This window comes from Patiria miniata, unplaced genomic scaffold (assembly GCF_015706575.1).
Source record: "Patiria miniata isolate m_02_andy unplaced genomic scaffold, ASM1570657v1 HiC_scaffold_2, whole genome shotgun sequence".
NCBI lineage: Eukaryota > Metazoa > Echinodermata > Asteroidea > Valvatida > Asterinidae > Patiria > Patiria miniata.
Window position 1 is genome coordinate 12,402,977 of NW_024037058.1, and position 24,600 is coordinate 12,427,576.

At 42.0% G+C, this 24,600-nt stretch overlaps 1 protein-coding gene across 1 annotated transcript in view; it reads right to left on the minus strand.

Annotated features, from left to right (window-relative positions):
• The window catches only part of LOC119726531 (neuronal cell adhesion molecule-like), a 90,870-nt gene that overhangs the window by 33,058 nt on the left and 33,212 nt on the right, over window positions 1–24,600 (minus strand). Inside the window, exons 8-16 of the mRNA XM_038198260.1 lie at window positions 23,320–23,469; window positions 22,326–22,456; window positions 20,558–20,726; window positions 19,356–19,661; window positions 18,159–18,535; window positions 8,542–8,767; window positions 6,387–6,502; window positions 2,158–2,341; window positions 1,542–1,661 (exon numbers count right to left, since the gene is read on the minus strand). Coding sequence (XP_038054188.1) covers window positions 1,542–1,661; window positions 2,158–2,341; window positions 6,387–6,502; window positions 8,542–8,767; window positions 18,159–18,535; window positions 19,356–19,661; window positions 20,558–20,726; window positions 22,326–22,456; window positions 23,320–23,469 — 1,779 coding nt within the window. The remainder of the gene's footprint in view (window positions 1–1,541; window positions 1,662–2,157; window positions 2,342–6,386; window positions 6,503–8,541; window positions 8,768–18,158; window positions 18,536–19,355; window positions 19,662–20,557; window positions 20,727–22,325; window positions 22,457–23,319; window positions 23,470–24,600) is intronic.

A 24,600-nucleotide genomic window follows, 5' to 3' on the forward strand; every position in this document is an offset into this window, starting at 1 on the left:
ACACCTCTCTTTCTTATAAAGGGGCCGTGCAATTACTTTATCTCAGGAATATATTTTGCGCAACTTTCTACTCCTCTGAAATGTATAAAAACTATATATTTTGACATCCGTTATTGGTTATTTTTATTGCAAAGCGCACGTCTTTATCATTTACAAGTTTCCATGCTTTTCCGAATTACTGAGCCCGCTGTTGCTGTGATGCGAGTTCAGGTAGACACTGTTCAGTTGTGGGGTTTTCTTTCAAATTCTTCAGCCAAAATTTGCTAATTGAAACCATTACTGAAAAATGTTTGCTCATTAGCTTACTGACATGTACTGACACAACAAAAAATCATCAAAGAAAAGAAATTTATGGCAGCAAAATATCCAAAATTCTAGCAACTTTGTGTGCTGAAATAGCCTGTTTACATTTATCTGCCCAGAATGACATCGAAGTTTTGCTCATGAATATGGAACTTTGTATCAGCATAAAAAGGGAGAAGGCACCAAAAACTACCCTTCAAAATGGAAAAATTTGAAACTTGAAAATACAAGTTGTGTATTTGCATTTGCCCTTTAAATTAGTGTTCGATCAGACACACGGAAGAAATCTTTAAGAAATCACCCAAGAGAAGTGTCACCGATGGTACAACCATTGCCAAACATACATGCCCCGATGTCTTTCACGTCAAGAACTCGTCAACGTTAAAAGAAGCCCCTTGATCAAACGTTTAAACATGTAGAAAAGAGATTATCTTAGCCATTTTCATTTCATTATTTTGGTACATATTGTATCCCTCATATCAGTTAACTAGTTGCATTGTAAATTTTGCAGTCACCAAGATTTTTATGGGAAAAATTAAAATCGAGGCAAAATGGGAAAATGTATCATTAAAACATCTAATTAATTGGAATGCCCAAACAATGAAAGCAATTGCCCCAAAACGAATAAGAAACGAAAAGCATGGTAATACGCGATAAGCGCACCGACGTTCGCTAATTTGAATGAGTCAACCGTCAAAAGGTAGCAAAGACTTAATTTAAGAATGCTACAAGGTAAGTCTTGAATGCACCAAAACAAAAAAAAGTGCCCCACAACGAAAACGAACATTCAGTGCAAAATCTTGGCTGCCTAAAAATGAAATTGGATGCCCCAAAATGAAAAAGAAATCCCAATTTGATCGCATGTGCAAAACTCAAGCGAAACTGAATGGCTGATAATGAAAATGATTCGAAAAATTCGGATATTGACCGGGAAAACCTATATTTTAGTAGCAGGCACTGTGGAGCCTGCTATTGCTTAACCTATTAAGGTTGATGCAGTAAGATTGCACTTTCATGTTTGGAGGGAAATGAATTCCTGTTTCAACTGTGACAGAATGTTCATCGACTATTTTGTGACCGAACAGAAATCATTCAAGAACAGCCGACTAAAACTGTTGTTACGTCAGCACCAAGTTTTGAGAAATCAATTGTCATTTCACTGCCCAGCTGCTTAAATTTACGTTACAGAGGTGCCTGAATCCGAAGACTGGATAGAGCGGAGCAGCCCCAATACTTACAGGGGTTGAAGCTGAGGTAGTATCCGTTGATGACACCGTTGGGGGAAGCCGGCTTGCCCCACTTCACCAGGATGCGGTCAGACAGTGGGACAATAGACATACCAAATACAGGTCCAGACTCTACAGAGTGAATAAAACAGACGTGGGGTTAGATTGCACTGCGAAATAAATTGCCTGTGACTTGTACACAATCATGGAACACCCCTTTGCTTTTTCCCCCCTTTTAACAGTTCAAATTCACTTTTTTCAACAGTTACATCTTCTGTGTTATTGTTTTACATCTGAGGGAGCAAACGCTGTGAAGTCAATTGATAACTCACTGTACAGTATTTTTGTCCTTGAGATTTGAAACCAGAAATTAAGCCACTTGAGCTCAATGATCAATGGTTTTGAATTAAACGATATCAAGTACAAAAAGGATAATCTATCTCGGTCCAAAACAAGCAAAAGTTTGCAAAGTTTTTTTTTGCACTCGGCTATCACACTGATGCTTCTGCCTTTGATGACACAATTTATGTGCTCATTAAAATTGGCAATTTACCTTCTTAAACCACAGGTATTCAATGATTCAATAAAACATCGATGCACACCAATTTGGTCAGTACATATTATTTACCTCCTTCAGGCATCTGAAATGAGACAGGAGCCGACTTTTCGCCCTCACGTTGACCATTTCGGACCGCCACCTGGAATTGGTAGTTCATGTACGGGGTGAGGTCGCCCACACGACAGTTTGTGTTGGGCAGGCACTCTGCAGGCTCCTGGCCCTGGGCCTGTGCCTCTACCATGGTATAGTAAACCTGTAAGAGATCAATACAAACCAATGTCCTCAGAATTACAGATGTGTTTTTTAAATCTGTTTTTGCAGAAATCTACCAACAATGTTTACCTGCGTATTTAATCTCCGTTTCAACTTGAAATTTAACATGTGTCTTCATCAATGAAGAAAACATCCTTTGCACTGCTCATTGCTTTCCAGGGGCCTATGAAAGATGTGTTATTATTTTTTTTAAACAGAACAAATTTTCACAGGTTTGCTCCGGAAGGAATCAAACCCACGCCCCCTGGGTTAATGCATGGTCTGTAGTCAAAGAATGTACGGGGAATAGTTATTTTTAAAAGTCCATTCGAGTTGTGACAGGTTCAATAGCGCAGTGGTTTCTTTCCTCGCCTTCCATCTGTGACGAAAATGCCACTCTGGTCATTTTCTTAGACTCACCTGTACGCCTGGGTAACTTTTTATTAGGTTCCATCCACTTTTATAACTGTTTGATGACTTATTTTATCGCTAGTATTCACCAACCGTCAGCTGTTTTCATGCACTGCCATTGCCATGTGTTTGTGTGTGCTAAAAATAGAGTTAGGGTAAATCCAACATGGCCGCCTCCTTGTTTCTAAAATCTGTTCGGATTGGCCTAAAGTTTTTAACTTTTTTACTTTGAGTGATGGATGTACAGTATAAATTATTGATTTTTCAGATGAATAAAAACTTTGTTGTGTATAGTAATTTTTGCTAGTTTACAACTTGTGGGCGTGGCTTATTTACTACGCGTACGCGCAGGCTGTGTGTAAGGCGCGCGATCCAAAGAGTATAAATAGGGCAGATTTTTGTGAATTCGGGGTTCGGGTGATTTAGTTAACTGAGTTTGCATTTGTCGAGTTGTAGTACTGCTGATCTCTGAGACGTTGAGGAGTGGAGGAGCTGAGGAGCTAGTGAAAGAGCTAATAGGCACGTACAGAGCTGGTTTTAATGTTTACATTAGCGTGCAGATTCACTGGGGAGAAATAGTCATTATAAATTAAGTTAGGGAGGTTTGGAATTAAGAAGTTGAGGAGTAATTGGGGAGCTGAGGAGCCAGCTGAGGAGCCAGTTAAGGAGCTCTTAGGCACAAACGGAGCCAGGTTGTTATTCGCCTATTCGCTAGGGGAAAGTGGTTTACTTAAATCTTAATTTAAATTAGGGAGGGTTGGAATTAAGAAACTGAGGAGTAAGTGAGGAGCTGAGGAGCCAGCCGAGGAGCAGAGGAGCCAGTTAAGGAGTTGAGGAGCAGAGGAGCCAATTGAGGAGCTGAATTTGGAGGACACCTTGTAAGTCACTTATTATTGGAATGGAATAGCTGGATAAACTAATCTAAGGTCATCTAAGTTATCTCAGGAGCTAAGCAGATTCAAGAAACTACTGGCAGACCCGTCAGAGGCCTTGACTTAGCGAGACATTTGGACTGGCAGACGGAATTGTCTAGTCGTGTTTATATTTGGGAAACTACCGGCAGACGGAATTGCCTAACGTAGTGATATTTGTTTTTGAACAGGCAGACGTAATTGCCTATTGTCGTATTGTTTTTATAAGGGCATAGGATTTGCCCGTTGTTAAGTTTATAAGTAAAGTTTAGGGAATAACTTAGAGACTGATTGTTTTGCCTCCCAGTGCAGAGAGCACTATCCTTTAAAGGTATTCCTCCCCCCTTCGGGTAAATAAATTCCAGAGATTCGGCCCATAGACTCGTTCCTCACCAGTGCAAAGTGCACTGCCATTTACTGTATTTTCTCAGCTTTGAATTAATTTAAGTTTAAGCTCATCCTTGGCATTGTTCTTTTGACTGTTGTTCAGTTTTGAATTAAATTGCTAGTTTTCTAGTTGTGCTGAAGATTTGCCTGAGGGGTATCTTTCTTGAGTCAGTCCTTAGGAACTAGTTAGACTGTTTGTCACTTCACTTAACTTCTTCACTGGGTCATATATTTTGACTACGAACTTTAGACGCAGATTAAGAAATACTAAAACCTGTTCAAAACTGGACTGGCAGACGGAATTGTCTAGTCGTGTTTATATTTGGGAAACTACCGGCAGACGGAATTGCCTAACGTAGTGATATTTGTTTTTGAACAGGCAGACGTAATTGCCTATTGTCGTATTGTTTTTATAAGGGCATAGGATTTGCCCGTTGTTAAGTTTATAAGTAAAGTTTAGGGAATAACTTAGAGACTGATTGTTTTGCCTCCCAGTGCAGAGAGCACTATCCTTTAAAGGTATTCCTCCCCCCTTCGGGTAAATAAATTCCAGAGATTCGGCCCATAGACTCGTTCCTCACCAGTGCAAAGTGCACTGCCATTTACTGTATTTTCTCAGCTTTGAATTAATTTAAGTTTAAGCTCATCCTTGGCATTGTTCTTTTGACTGTTGTTCAGTTTTGAATTAAATTGCTAGTTTTCTAGTTGTGCTGAAGATTTGCCTGAGGGGTATCTTTCTTGAGTCAGTCCTTAGGAACTAGTTAGACTGTTTGTCACTTCACTTAACTTCTTCACTGGGTCATATATTTTGACTACGAACTTTAGACGCAGATTAAGAAATACTAAAACCTGTTCAAAAACAAATATCACTACGTTAGGCAATTCCGTCTGCCGGTAGTTTCCCAAATATAAACACGACTAGACAATTCCGTCTGCCAGTCCAAATGTCTCGCTAAGTCAAGGCCTCTGACGGGTCTGCCAGTAGTTTCTTGAATCTGCTTAGCTCCTGAGATAACTTAGATGACCTTAGATTAGTTTATCCAGCTATTCCATTCCAATAATAAGTGACTTACAAGGTGTCCTCCAAATTCAGCTCCTCAATTGGCTCCTCTGCTCCTCAACTCCTTAACTGGCTCCTCTGCTCCTCGGCTGGCTCCTCAGCTCCTCACTTACTCCTCAGTTTCTTAATTCCAACCCTCCCTAATTTAAATTAAGATTTAAGTAAACCACTTTCCCCTAGCGAATAGGCGAATAACAACCTGGCTCCGTTTGTGCCTAAGAGCTCCTTAACTGGCTCCTCAGCTGGCTCCTCAGCTCCCCAATTACTCCTCAACTTCTTAATTCCAAACCTCCCTAACTTAATTTATAATGACTATTTCTCCCCAGTGAATCTGCACGCTAATGTAAACATTAAAACCAGCTCTGTACGTGCCTATTAGCTCTTTCACTAGCTCCTCAGCTCCTCCACTCCTCAACGTCTCAGAGATCAGCAGTACTACAACTCGACAAATGCAAACTCAGTTAACTAAATCACCCGAACCCCGAATTCACAAAAATCTGCCCTATTTATACTCTTTGGATCGCGCGCCTTACACACAGCCTGCGCGTACGCGTAGTAAATAAGCCACGCCCACAAGTTGTAAACTAGCAAAAATTACTATACACAACAAAGTTTTTATTCATCTGAAAAATCAATAATTTATACTGTACATCCATCACTCAAAGTAAAAAAGTTAAAAACTTTAGGCCAATCCGAACAGATTTTAGAAACAAGGAGGCGGCCATGTTGGATTTACCCTAACTCTATTTTCCGCCTGGTGGCAGCGCTATCGTCCTGGTAACATCTTGGACAAGTTTGACGGACCGCGAATCATACGGACCGATCACACTTTTCAAATTTCCGCCACACATCGTTATCGCCAGGGTTTGATTCCTGCCCGGACCAGATGACGATTGGGTTTTCAGTCCCTACACGACTCCGCGGGTTTTCCCCAAATTTTCTTTTGGGGTTTTCCTCCCATCTCCAAAACTGTCATTTCTTCTCATTGTCTTCTCTCTGAAGGTTTTGTCAGGATTTCGAGTTACAGAGCCTAGGAATCCTTGTTTTCATTATGCCTACTAGTAATGCATGAAATAGAAATAAATAGATAAATTCATAAGTGGGACTATACAGCAAGTAACATAATTAAACTAAAAGAACATTCCATATTTAGAAAACTACTAATTTACTGATGCTCAGGTTCAGTTAAAAAAAAGCGTAATAATAAGCGATTTCAAAAAGTGTTATATAAAAACTGTTCATGAATAACGCGCAAAAAAAATACATTTAAAAGTTACCAGGAACTTCTGGAGCATGCCCTTAATAGACGAGGCAGGCACTTCATCCCAGGTTAGGACGACTTCCGTTGGGCTGTCAGCGATCACCTGTACATTCTGTGGTGCTTTCGTAGGAGCTGACATCATTACAGAAAAACAGGTAAATCAAAATTTGATACAACAGTCAAGAAGAGCGGAAGGGAAGATCCTTAAATGTTGGCCGGAAAGAGGAGCTGTCATGATGAAGTGCAATTTCTGTTTACTTTGTCTCACTCAAACCAGCCGTTTTCATAATGTGCTTATCCGGCAATTTTCATGAGTCTTTCATTTTCTGTCAGGCAGTCTTTTTCTGATATTCAAGCAGAAAGTATCGCTCTGCAAATGTATGTTCCAGGCTTAATACAAATATAGATAAAGCAAACCTGTAAATCCAGTCACATTCATAATCGCACAATCGTTTGGTTGTTAACCTGTACATTATTGTAATGCTTATAGCGCTTTCCATCCTATCAACAATCTCAAAGCGCTTTACAGTAAAAATACCCCGTTCATTAGGCCACGAGATATCAGCGGCAGCCGATATCAGCGCACATTCGGCCTCTACCCTCACAGGCACCCATTTATAATCCTGGGTGAAGAGAGACAAGTGTAGTTAAGGCCAAAAAAAAAAGTCTCCGGTTTCTGGTATGCGCGCGCGTCGCCGCAGCCATGCGCGTCGGCAAAATGAAAAAGTTTTTTTTTCAATACAAGATGATGTCTCAAAACCGCCAAACTCACTGGTTTGACTGGAATTCTGCTGCTGCACAATTTTAACGTGTTTTTAGATGGGGTTATGATCGAGAATAAGCTTTATGTGGCCTCTCTGGACTCCCATATACTTGCACTAAGTTTAGTCGGGCACCATTTGCAGTCATCAGCCGACATTTGAAGCCAAAAAAAAAAAAAAAACAGGTAAGAAAAAAAAAAGCCGCGTAGCCGCACCACTTTTGGGGCAAACTCCATACCAGAAACCGGAGACTTTTTTTTTGGGCCTAAATGTCTTGCCCAAGGGCATGGACACCGTGATGTTCGAGGCAGGGTTCGAACCCACGCACCTTCGTCAATGAGTTATACACCGTAACCAATGAACCGTGGCATTCTGTGTTTAAAAATCAGTAAACACTCAGCCAATTTCTGTGCCAAGCTGCAGCTCTCTGTCATTTAAAGCCAATACTCAATAAGATCAAGTTTGCGGTGGCACCATGTAACAAATCTCCTTTGTGAACTGGTGAGGTTCAGAAAAGGATCGGGGAAACTCAAAGTTTCAGAAAGTATACTGCCCGTCGTCAGGTTTCTCCTGATTGATGATGGGCAGAGTATACTGTCCGGAATTTCCAGTTCTCCCGGTTTTATTTAGAACCGCACAATATGAGATTTGTTAAATGGTGCTCCCGTAAACGTTCATCTTATTGCTATCTTTACCAAGTCGATGTGCTAATCTATGATAATTCTAGCTGATTCAGCGATTCATTATGCAAAAAAAAACTCTTGACCTCGATATTCTGACCATTCAGCGGGCGCTTTCTATATCGGGTATCGTCATGGATATCTATAAATAAAACCTAGACAAGACATCTATTATTCTTTTTTATGTTGTGAATTGAGCAAAAAAGTCTGCGGTCACGCGCTCTGTAATGATATGTTAAGCGATACGCCAAGCAATAATAAAGCTGTCCAATCACGGTCGTGTCTAGATTTTGCAGAGCTATGCGCGTCCGGCACTGCATCTGAATCGACCAATCAAAAACTTAGTCCATATTTCGGAATGAAGTGACGTCAAGATTTTAGTAAAAGTCGACTCCGATTGGCTGGCGCGCGGGGTCGCATAAGTGCCGGTTCGTACTTCACGCGAATGCGAATGAGATGCGAATTTGACGTCACGAAGCATTCGCTGCGTAATTCGCCGAAGTTAAAATGTGTTCAACGTTAGCGAATTCGCAGCGCGAAAACTCCCCATGACGCCACAAATTCGCGTTCGCGTTCGCTTTCGCGCCGAGTATGAACCGGCCTTTCATCTGCATGCCTATAGATAATTATATCATACGTTGGACCGGAGATAGGGCTCCGTGGACAACGGATGATTCTCAGACTACTCTTTACCATGCAAACCTTCAAATTTTATTGAGCCAATACTCACTTCCTTCTCCAGTGAAACCTGACTTTTCTGAAGCTGGTCCTTCCCCTAGGTCATTCATGTACACCACCTGCACCTCCAGCTCTTTGTAGATATCACCGTCATCGATCTCGTAGCTGGTCGTCCTGTAGTCCTCAACGAGTTCCTCGTTCCAGTTCTCGGCGTCTGGCTCCTTCCATCTTATCACGTACGTGAATCCGGGGCCGTTCTGGTCATACGGGTGCACTTCCTGGAAAGGGTGGCAATTCGGGTAAAGGTCAACAACTATTGTAGTACATATTTGTGAGACATGCTGGCAAAATGAGACAAAACTTGGCAGAGGTGGACATGAGGGTTTGCAGATAGTAGGAAGTAGAATATAATTCTCCTTAAAGTATTGTTTGTTCAACTACAGTTGGAAATTCAGCAGACAAGTTATGGCTGTTTATAGAAACATGTGTCAAAAAGTAAAATACTGAAAAAAATCCAATTTCTGTATTCAGGAAAATGAAAGATGTCAATGGTTTGTCCCTAAACACACTTTTAATCTACGATTTGTATAACATTTCTTTAAAATATGTGTTGTAGACATAATGAAAGATTACCAATAAATCTAAAAGTCGAAAAAAAAAATCACGGGTGGTGATCTTGATTCATTTTTGTTATGGGGGGCATTTTATCTCCAATATGGCCTGTGTCCAGTCCCGTCTCATTTTGCCAGAATGCCTCACATTTGTTTCCTTTTCATACATATTTTTTAATGTTTCTTTTTTATAAAGGCACTTGGGGGCTTTTGAAAATTGGATTCTGTTTCAAAAGCTCAATTGCATTACACAAGCTAACTTTTTCTTTCAGAGGTGGAATTTGTTTCAAATTTGAATTTTCAAAACTGAATTCCTTTCCTAAATCCAGGTTGTTTCAAAAGATTGAATACCGTTTCAAAAAGAAAAATTCCGTTCAGGAATGCGTGAAATGTTCTACTCAGACTCCTTCCTATTCCAACTGGGAACATCAGGTGTGTCTACCGTGCATGTACTTATGTACAGTGTATGGTAACATTTTCAGAAAGGTATGTTATGTACATTGTACATGTAAGTACAACAGCTGATTCCAGCTGCATACGCACCAGGAACATAGGTCATTCCCGGATCCCATCACGAACGTCCCACTTTATAAAAGTCAATTAATTCACAAAGAGCTGTTAAAACATTAGGACAGACATCTGCGCTTTAACTCGGAAGTGAGTGTGACGCCTTGTGGCTGCACCTCAAATTCGTCTCTCATTTTTATCCGTGTTTGTACTGTTTCCGTATTGTGTTTAAAGACCATTTTTATATCTGTGGTGCAATGAAGAGCTGGAGAATCTTCAGGAGTGAGTGCTAGTCGTGATCGATGAACTCGTAAGTTGATTTTTGGCTGTAAAAAAATTGCTCATCCGCCACTGCTTTGGACAGTAAAAATCAGTCAACCATGAATGTATACCCTGTGTGCGAGCTCAAACGTATTGGTGCAGCGGTACTCTCCCGTTGAGCAGTTCTACCTGATACAGTATGGCAGAGGATTAAGGCCCTGGGACTGTGCAATGTTTCACCTACCCGCAGAGGCTACAGGGGCGGAGCCAACAGAGTGCATACAATACGCACAAGAATTACAACAGCCCGACAGCAATCTTGTTATTCAGCCGGCGTCAATAAGAACAATTTAGTTAGTTTAACTAACAAAAGCTGGACTTTCCCATGCATTCTTAACCTAAATGTTCGCTCCCTGAGTATTGAAAAAGCTGACAAATTGCTAGCAGTTGCCCAGAACAATCAAGTGGACATCGCATGTGTGTCAGAGACATGGTTCAACGATCACATAACGGACGAAGCCGTAGCTCTTCCAGGTTTTACATGTGAGAGATAGGACAGAGTAAAACAGAAAGGAGGCGGAGTCGCGTGCTACATCAGAAACACAATCCCTTACAAAAGGTTGCAGATCCTTAACGATGAAACTCATGAAGCAGTGTGGTTGTCCCTGAGGCCACGAAAACTTCCCCGACGTTTTTCCACCCCGGCCATTGGTTGCATTTATCACCCACCTGATGCAGATAACACATCAATGCATGACTACATTATCAACTGCGTGGATAGTATCCTGCGTCTGCACCCGTCGTGTGGCGTAGTTGTGACAAGTGACTTTAATCAATTGAGAGACAACTTTCTTGGAACCCATTACGGCTTCAAGCAACTGGTTGAAACTCCAACACGGCAACAGCCAATTCTAGACAAGGTATGGACTAACTTGTCACCAGTTTATGATAAGCCGATCGTGATTTCCAAACTTGGAACATCAGACCATAACATGGTACTATTCTCACCATCAAATGCCCCTTCCCTGAACACTGGACACAAAGTGAAGGTCACCACTAGGTGTATGGGCCGGCAAGAGAAAGCTCTCTTTGCGTCAGCATTATCTGAGATCGAATGAAAGGAGTTGTATCACTCGGAAAGCTGCCAGGAGAAGAGTTCCATTTATCAGAGAACCAAGAACTCTATAATGGCGTCATGTTTTCCTACTAAGATAGTGACCCGGCATACCAACGACAAACCATGGGTCACCGATTCGTTTAGGAAATTGGTACAGAGACGCCAGAGAGCAAAGATGGCAGGCAACATCAAGGTTGCAAGAATGCTTCGTAACCAAGTCAACCGCTCCGCCTCACGCCTCCGACACAACTTTTATCAGTCCAAGATCGCGTCGTTGGAGAACTGCTCTGGAAAAATATGAAGATGCTCATTGGTGCGTCATTAGGCGGAGAGAACAGTCTACAGGGTCTAGCTAACACAATGACAAATGGTGATCTTCAAGCACTTGCGGACAACATCAATGACTTTTTGTCTCTGTTAGCAGTGATCTCCCCCGCCTGGACGAAACCCATCCAGTATTCCAGACAGCAGACCCGGTGCCAGTAGAGTTCTACATTAGCGTCCGTACAACGAAAAGAGCTTTGGATAAGATCAAAGTCAACAAAGCTACGGGATCGGATGGAATACCTGCATGGATCCTTCGTGACTTCTCAGACCTCTTAGCTACTCCTCTAACTGACATCTTCAATAGTTCTGTTGAAGAAGGAGTAGTTCCCACCGTATGGAAAACTGCAGACATCGTTCCCGTGCCAAAGTCACACCCATAGGTCAGTAGAAAGGGATATCAGACCAATCTCACTGACTCCCATCGCTGCTAAAGTTTTTGAATCCGTCGTACTCCAATGGATGACCGTGCAGCTCAAGGACAAAATAGACCCCAACCAATTTGGATGCATATCTGGGACTGGCACTACAGACGCTCTTGTGGAAATGGTGCATCGATGGTACGAGGCGACTGACAAACCTGGTTGCTTCGTACGGATCTTGCTGTTGGATTACTCAAAGGCATTCGACCATATTAATCACCATATCCTCATTCAGAAACTCACAAACATCGGCCTGGATCATCACCTAGTACGCTGGATGGCTGCGTTCCTGGTGGATAGAGCTCAACGCGTCAAAATTGGGCCTGTGCTGTCAGAGTTTGGTTACCCCAGTGGTGGTGTTCCGCAGGGAACATTATCTGGACCCAAGGATTTCCTGGTCCAGATTAACGACCTGGAAACTCCATGCCCTTTGTACAAGTACGTGGATGACAGCACTATATTTGAAATCTGCAAGAAGGGGTCTGCGTCAGAACTTCAAGAATCTGCAGACATTGCTTCCCAGTGGTCTCTGAGGAACGACATGAAAATCAACGCTTCAAAGACCAAAGAACTCATTATTTGTTTTTGTAAGGACCCATCTCATTCAGCCAATTTGCCTAACATCATTGATAGAGTCACACAGGTCAAAGTTTTGGGAATAATACTGTCCTCAGACCTACCTTGGAATGCTCATGTTGACCACATAGTTCGTAAGGCTAGTAAAAGACTATATATGCTGTATCAGCTGAAACGTGCAGGTGTGTATCAAGCTGACCTACTTAAAATTTACTTGTCAGTGATAAGACCAGTTCTAGAATATGCCTGCCAAGTATGGCACAGCAGCTTGGCTAACTACTTGTCCAGCAAGATAGAAATGGTACAGAAGAGAGCCATAAGGTGTATATACCCAGGGCAGAGTTATAACCCTACATTAGTTTCTCTCGGCATCCAATCACTTCATTAAAGACGTAAGGAATTGTGCATGGCTTATTTTCAGAAACTCCAGGATCCGTCTAATAAATTACACAGCCTCCTCCCCCATCCCCGTGAAGTGTCATATAATCTAAGATCTACCAATAAACTGCCCCTCCCGGGACCCGCACAGATAGGTTTAAAAATTATCTTATCCCATGGTGCCTTTTTAATCAGTAGCTTTTTAACCAGTAGCTTCGTCGAATGAATTTTTAAAGATAATTGCAGTTAATTTTAGATGTTTTTTTTTTCTCCTGAAAAACATCCGTTTTTGAATGCAATCTACTTTGTAGATCTGCCTGTTTCCTTATGTTTTAGCTCAGGATCATTGTTGTGGTATTTTGTATCTGTTAATTTTTGTGTGTGTATTTTAAGCTGCTATAATTATATGTAAAATATGTGTATACGTAATCAGAACCCGCACAGATAGGTCCGAAAATTCTCATATCCCATCGTACCTTATTAATCAGTAGCTTTTTATCAGCAGCTTCGTTTAATGAGTTTTTAAGACAATTGCACTTAATTATATTTCGTCCTCGTCGTCGAGACTCACCGTGTATTATTGTCCCTGGTAATACGGTTTGCACCACCCTTTGAAGAAAATGGATCATTCCTTCATTCATAAAAATGCAAATTAGCCCTAGCACGCTGGGTATAAAGCCCCCAAGAAACCATTGAAGCATGTCTTTGTTTCTTGTGGTACGGCTAGCACACACGTATTTTACACTACGTCTTCAGTTTCACGTACTTGTTCAATTTTAGCTACAACCAATTCGGTTTTTCTACGTTTATTGCTTCGATATGTCGACCAAGAAATGGAAAGCCAACGACAAGCAGGCTAAAGATGTGCCTGGTTCAGCCTTGAGATCTTCGTCTACGGCCTCGGGACCGTCTGCGGCCTCGTCAACCTCGCCTATGGTTGAACGAGTGCGTAAGTCACAGGCCCCAGCCTCGCCTTGGGCTGGTGGTCAACGTGCAGAAGAATTGGAAAGCGGGCCGCCTTGCCCAATTTCCGCCACCGACACGAGAGCGTATTCCTCGCAGAATATACCGCAAGTGTCTAGAGCACCACAGGCTAGACGTGTGGTAGAAAATGAGCCCGGACAGACCTCGCCTTGGGTCGTCCCTCACAATCAACCAGGGCCGTCTTTCTTCCCCGGACAACAATGGAATTTCCCGCCTACAGCCAGCAATGCTACCGCTAGCGGGCAGCAGTCATTCAATATGGCGGCGCCCATGGCTCCGCCGTATTGGTCATTTCCGTGGTTTAACTCCGCACAACAGTGGCCTCCTAACACTACCCAACAGATGTATCATCAACATTGGGGAAATCCCTCAACCCCTGGACAGCTCTCGCTTCCTCCGCCGGCGAGTCCGAACATTTGGGGCGGTAATTCGGGCCCTGGTACGGGTGCGAATTTGGACTCCGTGAGTGTCGGACCGGCAATATCGGAGATTGGTGGTGACGCTGAATCGGAATCTCTCAATCCGAGTGGACAAGGCATCAGGTTTTCCAGTGACGGATAAAGTTCTTTCCTGGTGGGAAGACCTGCGTTCAAACAAATTGGGACATGAAGAGTTCAAAGAAGAGACTCTATCCAATCAAGTACCAGTCGAACAGGAACCACATTTCAAGGCTCCAGAATTACCAAGTCAGGTAAAGTCATCCTTCAAGGAAGTTCGATCGTCTTTAGTAACTCAAGATGACAAGCTTAAAGACTCTCATAATCATCTGCTGAAAGCAGCTTTACCACTGACCCATCTTTTTGATGCTTTGGTGGACCCATCCTGTCCAGAGACAGTTGACACCAGTATGGTTAAAGATCATGTCACCTCGGCATTGATACTGCTTGGGTCTGCAAGCCAGAGTCTAGCTCTTTCAAGACAACATGCTTTTGATGAGCTACTTGACAGAAAATTTGAAAGCCTCAAACGAAATTCACCGTCGATGAGCCATCTCTTTGGTGGAAACTTAGTCAAGGACATAGAGGATGCCGAGAAAGCAAATAAACTAGCAGCCAAAGTCACCAAGACTGCAACATCTACTGCAGGGCCGTACAAGGGGAATATATTTTCTCCTTATTATTCTGCGGTAAACAGAAGATTTCGGGGCAACAACTCCTATCAAGGGTGATCATCGGGCTATACTACCAAGCCAAAGTATGCAGCCTATAAATCTGCATCCTCAAGCCGTGGCAAATTCAGATCAGAGCGAGGTTCGTTTGATCAGAAATCAAAAAAGTAGATACATGTTCATGTATTTCTTTCAAGACAAGTCGTCTTCAATATTTTGTTTGTAATTGGAAATCCCTAACAAGAGACAGTTGGATACTTCAGTCAGTTGTTGGTCATAAAATAGAATTTTTAGAAGTTCCGTTTCAATACAATGCGTAAGAATTTGGAACGGCCAAACACTACTCAATCCAACACCGGATGTGGTGATCCAGACAGATGCATCACTCCAAGGATGGGGTGCTTTGCACATCCGAAATCCGCACAGGCGGCAGATGGTCGATATTGGAACAGAATCTACACATCAACCATCTAGAACTGTTGTCAGTGTACTACGCCCTTCGGGCATTGGTGTACCATCAACGCAACCTACACATCCGACTACAGGTGGACAACATGACAGTAATGTCATACATCAGCCACAAAGGGGGGACTCAATCGCCAGAATTGTCATCCCTTGCAGTGAAGATATGGACATGGTGTCTACACAGACAAATAACATTGTCAGTAGAATATCTCCCAGGAGCACAAAATGTCATAGCAGACGAATTGTCGCGCAACTTCAACGACCGCACAGAGTGGCATCTTCTCCCCGAAATTTACAGAGCAGTGGTAGAAAAGATGAAATTTCAACCGTCGATCGATCTGTTTGCATCACGGCTCAACAGACAGGTTCCAAGATTCATATCATGGCACCCAGATCCACAAGCATGGCAAGTGGACGCGTTCACCATCAACTGGTGCAACATGGCAGGGTATCTGTTTCCTCCCTTCAGTCTGCTCTCAAGGTGCCTTCAGAAAATTCAAATAGAAGAAGCCACAGTTCTGCTAATTGCACCAGTTTGGAAAACACAACCGTGGTATCCACTAATGTTAAAACTGACAGTAAAAACACCATTACTGTTACCACAGCGCCCAGATCTCCTTCAATTATGTCACAATCGTCAACAACACCCCATGCACAAGGTGATGCAGCTGGCTGCCTGGGTGCTATCGGGAAATCACTCGCAGCAAGAGGACTTTCGCAGAAGGTGTCCTCAGTTATCATGGCATCATGGAGAAAAGGAACAAATGCTCAATTTGACTCAGCATGGAATCGCTGGAGTCGCTGGTGTCATCAACGACACTTGGATCCAGTTCAAGCACCTTTAGCAGAAGTGTTGGAGTTTCTCCATGCATTGTTGGAAGATGGGCTACAATATAGGACAATTAATGTCTACAGGTCTGCTATTTCATCAGCCCATGTTCAGGTGGATGATGTCCCTATTGGACAACATCCTTTAATGACAAGGTTTTTTAAAGGTATTTTTAATATTCGACCACCGAAACCTAGGTATTCATTTACTTGGGATGTTGGGAAAGTTCTCCGTTACCTTGGTTCACTCTCATCAAACAGGAAGCTCAGTTTGAGGCTTCTGACGCTCAAATTGGTCATGCTGGTCGCTCTCGTGACAGCAGGGCGTTGCTCATCATTAATTGCTCTGGATTTACATCACATGAAGAAGTCCAGGACAGCATTTGAATTTGCACCAGTCAGCCAGTCTAAATGTTCCTCAGCACATAGGCCAGTTCCAAATGTTGTTTTGGCCCGTTATCCAGCAGATCAAAAACTATGTGTTTTTTTCAACGTTGGAGGTGTATATTCATCGTACAGGATTGCTTAGACGCCTAAATAATCAGCGCTTTACAAGGCTGTTTCTATCATTCGGGAAACCTCATCATCCAGTAGTTTCATCTACTATTGCTAGATGGCTGAAAATAGTGATGGCATCGGCAGGTATAGATGTCTCACATTATAAAGCACATTCTACTCGGGCTGCGTCTACATCTGCTGCAGCAAGAGTAGGAGTTTCTACTGCTCAGATTTTACTGACAGCAGGCTGGTCATCGGTGAACACCTTTGGAAAGTTTTACAAGCGAGATGTACCATGTTCAGAGGAATATGGAAGAGCAGTCCTGTCTTCGGCTTAGCTGTGAAATATACACGGTGAGTCTCGACGACGAGGACGAAATATAATTTCAAATTATGTAAGGGTTCTTACCTGCCATATTATTGGAATTATATGAGGCCGAGGAGGAGAGACTCACCTCCCTCCCTCGGTGCCTCAGTTCTCTTCAGCCTCCCACCCATCTTGAGTCCTCAGCCAGGACCAGTACCTTAGATCTACAAAGAGACATGCTTCAATGGTTTCTTGGGGGCTTTATACCCAGCGTGCTAGGGCTAATTTGCATTTTTATGAATGAAGGAATGATCCATTTTCTTCAAAGGGTGGTGCAAACCGTATTACCAGGGACAATAATACACGGTGAGTCTCTCCTCCTCGGCCTCATATAATTCCAATTATATGGCAGGTAAGAACCCTTACATAATTTGACATTTTAAAATGAATTTTTATATCCTGAAAATAACCGGTAGTTTTTTAACGCAATCTCCTTCTTTTTTTTTTTGATCTGCTTGTTTTCTTATGTTTTAGCTTGGGATCATTGTTCGTGGTATTTTGCATCTGTTAATCTCTTTTATGTGTATTTTAAGCTGTTATAAATTTATGTAAAATGTGTGTATTATGTAATCCAACCTAACGGTTGCCAATAAATATATTATCCTATCCTATCCTAACTGATGTGTCATTTCATACTTTTCATTGAGGAACTTTTTTTCTTGCTTTAAAACAACATGCAAGAAAAAAAAGTACTGACAGCCACATTTTTATGCATGAGCAATGTCTTAATCCAGTTTAGAAAAAGTAAAGAATATCTTCGGAAGCAACACCCAAGTCGTAATAATCACATTCATTATCCCATACAAAGATGAAGACGCAAGGGGAAGATTTTTTTGCCCAACTTCACAGTCGTGTTTCGAGTCATTTGTAAATAAATTTCCTCACTTTTATCCACAAAGAGGTCGTTTTAAAAGACAATAAAGAGAGCAACAACAGCAATTTCTAACTAGGCAACTGCTGGTGAAATATATGTTAATTAATGATTTAGCAGTTTTCTTTGGGAAGGCGGCAGACCAAGTACAAGCTTCAGCTTATTGTCTGACCTCTTCATAGTATTCATACACGTCTTGCTATGAATGTCAAGTTTCTTATTGTTCATTTGTATCTTGTAAATCGCTTGTACTATTATGCAATAAACTAGAAACTCCTTCTACAACAAGCAGAACATTTTTCCAACCATGACATTTCCTGTGATGAAGTCGGGCCCTGTTGGATAAACTTACCGGCCATGTCACACTCAACTTGCCAGGATCCGTGGCTTCAAGTCCCACCTCCTCTGGGGTCTTAGTGATAGCTGCGGCTGCAGTCGTGTACTCATCAGACAACTCGCTGGGCTGAGACTCTCCGATAGCATTGACGGCCACCACGCGGAACCGGTAGGTGACGTAGGGGGAGAGGTCTAAGGAAGCCTGGTTGGAGGTAGCTGGCACAGTAGACTCAACTACCCAGCCAAGGTCGGGGAAGTTGGTCATGCGTGAGACAATGTAATCAGTGATTGGGGAGTTGCCGTCGTCCCCACTGTACCACGCCACAGCAACCATGGTATCGGAGATGTCAGAGCGCTTGCTGACTATCGGTTTCGACGGAGGGGCTGGTACAGCTAATCAAAATCAAGAACAAACAAAACAGAGAGAAAATTATAAGATTTTGGGAAGAGTCGGGTTGGAGCAGTGGTACATCCATTCATAATTTCCCCGCCATTTTCAACTTCTGGACCAGGTTTGAATCCAACCCAGGCCAACACATTGATTTAGGCTTTCAGTCCTGGCCAGATTCTGGGGTATCCCCCCCCCCTGCATAATAATTATTGATTTCTTTACTGATATCACGCTTCAGCTTTCTAGCAAATTTCAAGTGGCAGTCCTTTTGCCTGAAATGTACTGCATTAATAGTTTTGTACCGATCAGGATACCCCGATTCATATTTCCTTTCAAACTAGTATGTTAAATTTAAATCGCTGAGGTGATAAAAGTGTCCTCTTCTTTCTACTGAGGTACATGCATCTTGTAAGAGTACAAGAATTACCTGCTTTAGCTTATCTACATGTATAGTCGACAAAGAGAACCTGTCAAAAACGTTTTGCCTTAATAGGTCTGCGTGCCCATTATTGCCGTAAGTAGTAAAATTGAAAAAAAGCCTGTAATTAACAGTCCCTTGACTGTAATGGAATTTCTGTCATGAGATCAGGTGCATTCCTGTCATGTGTCCTTCATGGATACTTTGTAGGCGGCACAGCACTCTCTACAGCTGGGTGTATTGGCACAGCATTGATATCAGGCACCGACAAAGATGGCAATCAATCACCACGCGGTTGGTCATTCATCAAGAAACGGCTAAATTGGTTGCTGTGAGAAACACAATCCATACGTGTCTAACAACACTGATGGAAAAGGCAGATACGAGGTTAAAAACCAACTTACTCTTAATGACCAGCTCTGTGGCTGCTGAGGCCTCGTCTTCAGATGTCACAGCTTTGCACTTGTACGTTCCAGTGTCCTCCACAACAGTAGCCATCACTTTCAGGTAGTCCGAGCCCGTTTTGGCCCGTCGGAAGCGTCCGCCCGGCACCGTCAGGTCCAGCTCTTCTTCGCCGGCTCCAACGTTACGGTACCAGGTAACTGTGGGTTCCAGCGCGGCATCTTGATCTACCTCGCATGCAATGATGGCGTCTGTACCCAGCTCTACACTCACCTCAGCCCCTGGACCCACGACGATTGTTGTACCTCCTGAAAGACAATTTATATGCACATTTTACAAAGTTGATTTGGAGTCAAGATATGGGGAAAAATATCTTCATGCCGGGAATAATGGGTATACCTAAAAATAGGTGAGAAATTTCTCTTCTTCAAATTCTAGAAAATCTATGTACCATTTTTAATGCCAACTAATCTTGAAGCGACTGCATTGCTCAACAAGATTACTTAAAGGAAGGGTAGATCATCTGTTATTTGTGCATTTTTTTGTTTGAAGCAACAAAATGCTCAAAATCTAAAGATGGGTACTTAACAACTAAGTTGATGAAGTTTTAGCCCTGTGTATTCTAGGATCTTAATTTAAATTCAAAACTTGCCGAGTCCTGTTTTGAATTGCGCCTGAAATGAGCATCGGGGACACGTTCTAATTTAGCCAATTGCAGCTACGCAATACCACGCACTGAACCAACTAATAACCGCGCGCAAGTGTGCATCGTGTCAGCGCTTGCCCACATCCATTAACGGAAATTTCCAAAAATGCATCAGTTGACGCATCTTTGGAAATGGCCTTCTTAATTTTTTTTGTTCAAAGTGGCAGCACGCCAGAAAGACTAATTTCACAGGGAATTGACTGACATCCCCATCTTTAAACCAAGTCACACTTTCAATAATAAATTTGTTATTTTTTTGTTTTGTGAATTCACGTAGCTGCAAATGATCTACTCAATACCTTTAACACAAGAAAGGCAAAGTTGTCAAACCATCACAATTCATCTAGTCTCGTGGCAACTGGCAAGCTACTCAAAAGAACATTGACTGAGGTATTTGTTTGTACATTCTCTGTAACGCTTTTGCTCAGCGTGAAATTTGCCTCGAGGCTTGACTCATCTATACACCCATCCTGACGAAAACTACACCCATCCACTTACTTCTGACATTCACCGTTGATGTGGCCTCCACTGCTACAAAGCCGTTCTCAATAATGCACTTGTAGTCGCCGCTATCTTCCACAGCCACTCCTGTGACTGTCAGAGTGCTGGTTGTGCTTCTCGTATTGCCATCTTCCACGATGCTGTACTTAAATTCACCATGGACAATCTGGTTGTGATATCAATGAGATAAAAACACTTGAAAGTTGGGTTTTACCCATAGAGCTATATTAAATTACTAGAGCGCTGACTCACGTACAAAGTAATGCTCGATTGGCGCATCCATGTTTGTGCACAAACCTATCGAAGGCTAGAAATTTTGCACGTTTTTGGTACGGCTATTTGCATATTTGTGTTTGTATTCCATACCGGTGCGTCATCGAAGCCAGTACGCCCAAAACCGAAACGCACGATCAGCAAATGAGCGTGACATTTTGCTCTACGCAAACAACAGCGCAACGTGTGTGTGTATCCGCTGCAGATAATTAACCGTGGTTTTTTTTTAAACCGGAACACGCGCTTAAGAAGCTTGCGTACGTTCTACTTGCACGTTGCATGTGGAGTACACTTTTAAAATTCAATCCATCAAATTTCATTATGTTCTACAAACACGCACATGAATTCAAGATGTCTGCGGTTCAAAGTGTCTCCGGGTGCAAGAACAAGGAAATAACACTCTAGTAATTTAATATAGCTCTATGGTTTTACCCTTCAACTGTGTAATTTCATATTTGTAAACACTGCATACCACAATTAAGGGTGGAATTGATAGCAAATTCTGGTCAGGACAATGGATCATTTATCAGCGGTGGGTTTTTGTTTTTTAAATTAACCCTCCAATGCAAACATAAATTCTGTGCCTAGTTGTCCTTTCAGTCCAAATCAATCAAGTGACTGTTTTCAACAGTTAAGAGTCCCCAGCTCACATAAGCAGGCTTGACTGGCTGTGACTGTTTATGTGCCGTAACTTCATAAGGCTATGCTTTGACTGTAGGTGATTGATGAGACAGCTGTGCCACCAAATGACTGCTTTTGTCTGTTGACTAAATTTGACTGAAATGTGATCTGACTGTTGGTGACTAGCCTGTGTAAAAGGCATGGCAGGGGAAGTGGATGGAATTTTTGACTGTCTGTGACTGTTCAAATAGTGGGCAGTAGAAGGGTTAATGGGAAAATACAACATTTGGAAACATCATAAAACGAAATGATCAAAATATCACGAAAAACCTTACTGCATTGTTTGGGACTAACATTCTAAAGCATCCTGCAAAATCGTAGCTCCTGGTGTGCTGACAATCACAAGAAAAGTATTTTTCCAAAACTGGTCGGTCGACGAGCGTTGGAGGAAACTGGCTTTTTTCAAAAACTGTTCTAAATTTTTCATGTTTAGTTATTCTGACTTTTCTTTGGAATTGATTACACACCTGTAAAATGGTACAAGCCTGCTTGGCCCTGCTAGACTGATTCTCTGACCTTACAATTCCCATTGCTCTGTTTCATCTTAAGTGGGGTCAGGGAAACAGACTACAAGAATATGATAGGTTTTCGTGGTTTTTCCAGCATCTACAAGCCCAAAACGTGAAACAAGTCAGTTTAACAATATTTTCTAAAACATACCAGTCCTCCAAATCCATTTATTTCTGAAAATTGAAGTAAAAGCAAATGCTGTACATTCCCTTTAATTGATTAAAAAAAAAAGAAATGAGAAGTTTTTTTCCGTGGGAGCGACAGGAATTTCAAGAGGATTGGTGAAATCTAGGCTGTTTACCGGATTGTTTTGAAATGTCCACTGGATGGTAGGCTTCGGCGAGCCTTGCCCTGCGCAGGTCAAGTCAAAGGCTCTGCCTTCGATGCTGTTCAGGTTTCGCTGGGGTGCATCGGTCATTTCAGCCGGGATTGCTAAAATTGTGTTAAAAATGAAGAGTTAGACAACAAAGAAACAGTTGATCAATAATACATCAATGTATTGCACTACGTTATTGGATGTTACAATATTGATATATTACAATTTCATACTTGAATGCAACATCTTGCATGTTCAAAGTGTTTTGGGTAAACTGGTGATTCAGGTGATGGAGAGATTTATTTAATATAATGTGAGGGGTTCTGGTAAAATGTCACAACACTGAGCAGAGGCCGAAATGAGGGTTTGCAGGTCTTAGGAAAGAGAATAAAATGCTTCTTACAATACTGTTTGTTGCACTTCAACTGGACATTCCATTGACAAGTTATGGCTATTTAAATATCACACTGATCGAAATGTCAAAAAGTAAAATACTGAGAAAAAAGGGCCTTTTACGTTTCTATTTTTGTATTCGTAAAATGAACAATGCCAATTGTTTTTCAGTAAAAAACATCTTAAATTCCATGATTTGCTATACTATCTGTTATAAAGTATATGTAGTAGACATACATGTATCAAAGATTTCAAGTATCATTAAATCAGAAAATAGAGGGAAAAAAATTGCATTTTCTCCACTACGAACTGTGCCCATTTTCGTCTCTTTTGCAAACAAAAAGGAAATGCTACAGAATGGCTGTACATATATGTTTTTGGCTCATTATTCCATTTTTTACAGTGTTGGGATTTGCATAGAATCATATCTAATCTTGAGGTTTATAATTGTGATCATATTGTATCATGCCATCGTTTCAACCCACATATTGACAGCATCAGAAGAGCACAATAAATTGGGCAGTGTTTTCAGATTTGGATAGAGTTGGGTTTCAAGATAGAGTTCACTGAATAAGAAGAGGCTTACATTCCACATTGACGAAGCCACTGGCGAATATCTCGCCATACTCGTTGGATGCTACACACACGAAGACGGCGCTATCCTCCGTAATGGCATTTGCTAATTCTACCCTGCCCCCTCCGATACCCTCGGTGATGGTGAGACGAGGATTGGCCTCTTCATGCAAGGAACGGGGGGAAAAAAGGTGAAAAAGGTTGTCGTTCAGATGCATAACAAATAATTTATGGTGAGACACAAATAAATACAGATTGATTAATGAATTAAAATAGCAACCCCTTTCCTCCCCGTGGCCTTACAATACGTGTGCCTGAAATGTCCGATTAGGTACACCACCTGTCTTGGGAGCAACATTGAAATTGCCCAGTTGGGGACAGTAAGAGATCACCTGACTGGACACAACGTGCGATTGCCCTATACGAAACAAAATGCGATCTCCTGATTAGAAACAGCTTGAGATTGCCTAATTGGGAACAAAATGAGATCTTCTGATTAGAAACAGATTGCCCAATTAGGAATATGATGCGATCTCCTGATTGGATGCAAAATGATGCTGCCCAATTGAGAACAAAATGAGTTATCCGGATTAGTATTAACATGACATTGCCAAATTGGGAACAAAATGACGTCTCCCGATTGGAAACAGCATGAGATTGCCCATTCAGGAAGAAAATGAGATCTGCTGATAACCAACAGCTTCAGATTGCCCAATTGGGAGTAAGATGAGATCTGCTGATTAGAAACAGCTTCAGATTGTCCAATTGGAAACAAGATGAGTTCTCTTGATATGAGACAGCAACGGATTGATGAATTGGAAATCGCATCAGATCACCTAGTTGGAAACAGCATGAGACCATGCAATTGGGAATACCATGGGATCACTTAACCCATTAAAACTTTTGTTACAGTGTACTACACTGCAGTAACTCATTGATGATATCCACAACACCATCTACAGTGCTATAGCAGTTTTGGACAGTTAAAGGAATAACAGGCATGGCTCTTTTGGGTGGTGCAGGGGCTAGTGGGTTAATAACCCTGATGCGGGTAGCCGTTTTGTCGGAAGTATAATGATCCAGGTCAAGATCCAGATACAGAATTGAAAAAAAAAAAAACTCCTACAGGCCTCAAGCAAAATGCATAGTGTCCCTATGACATAAAAGGCATCATGGACAGCATCAGGTGGCATATTAACCTCAATAGACCAAAGACTTAAAGACCAAAGGGCTGTTTGCATATGGGAGCAGAGTCGGCCAGACAAAGTAGGGACCGCCTGCCAACCGTCTGTCA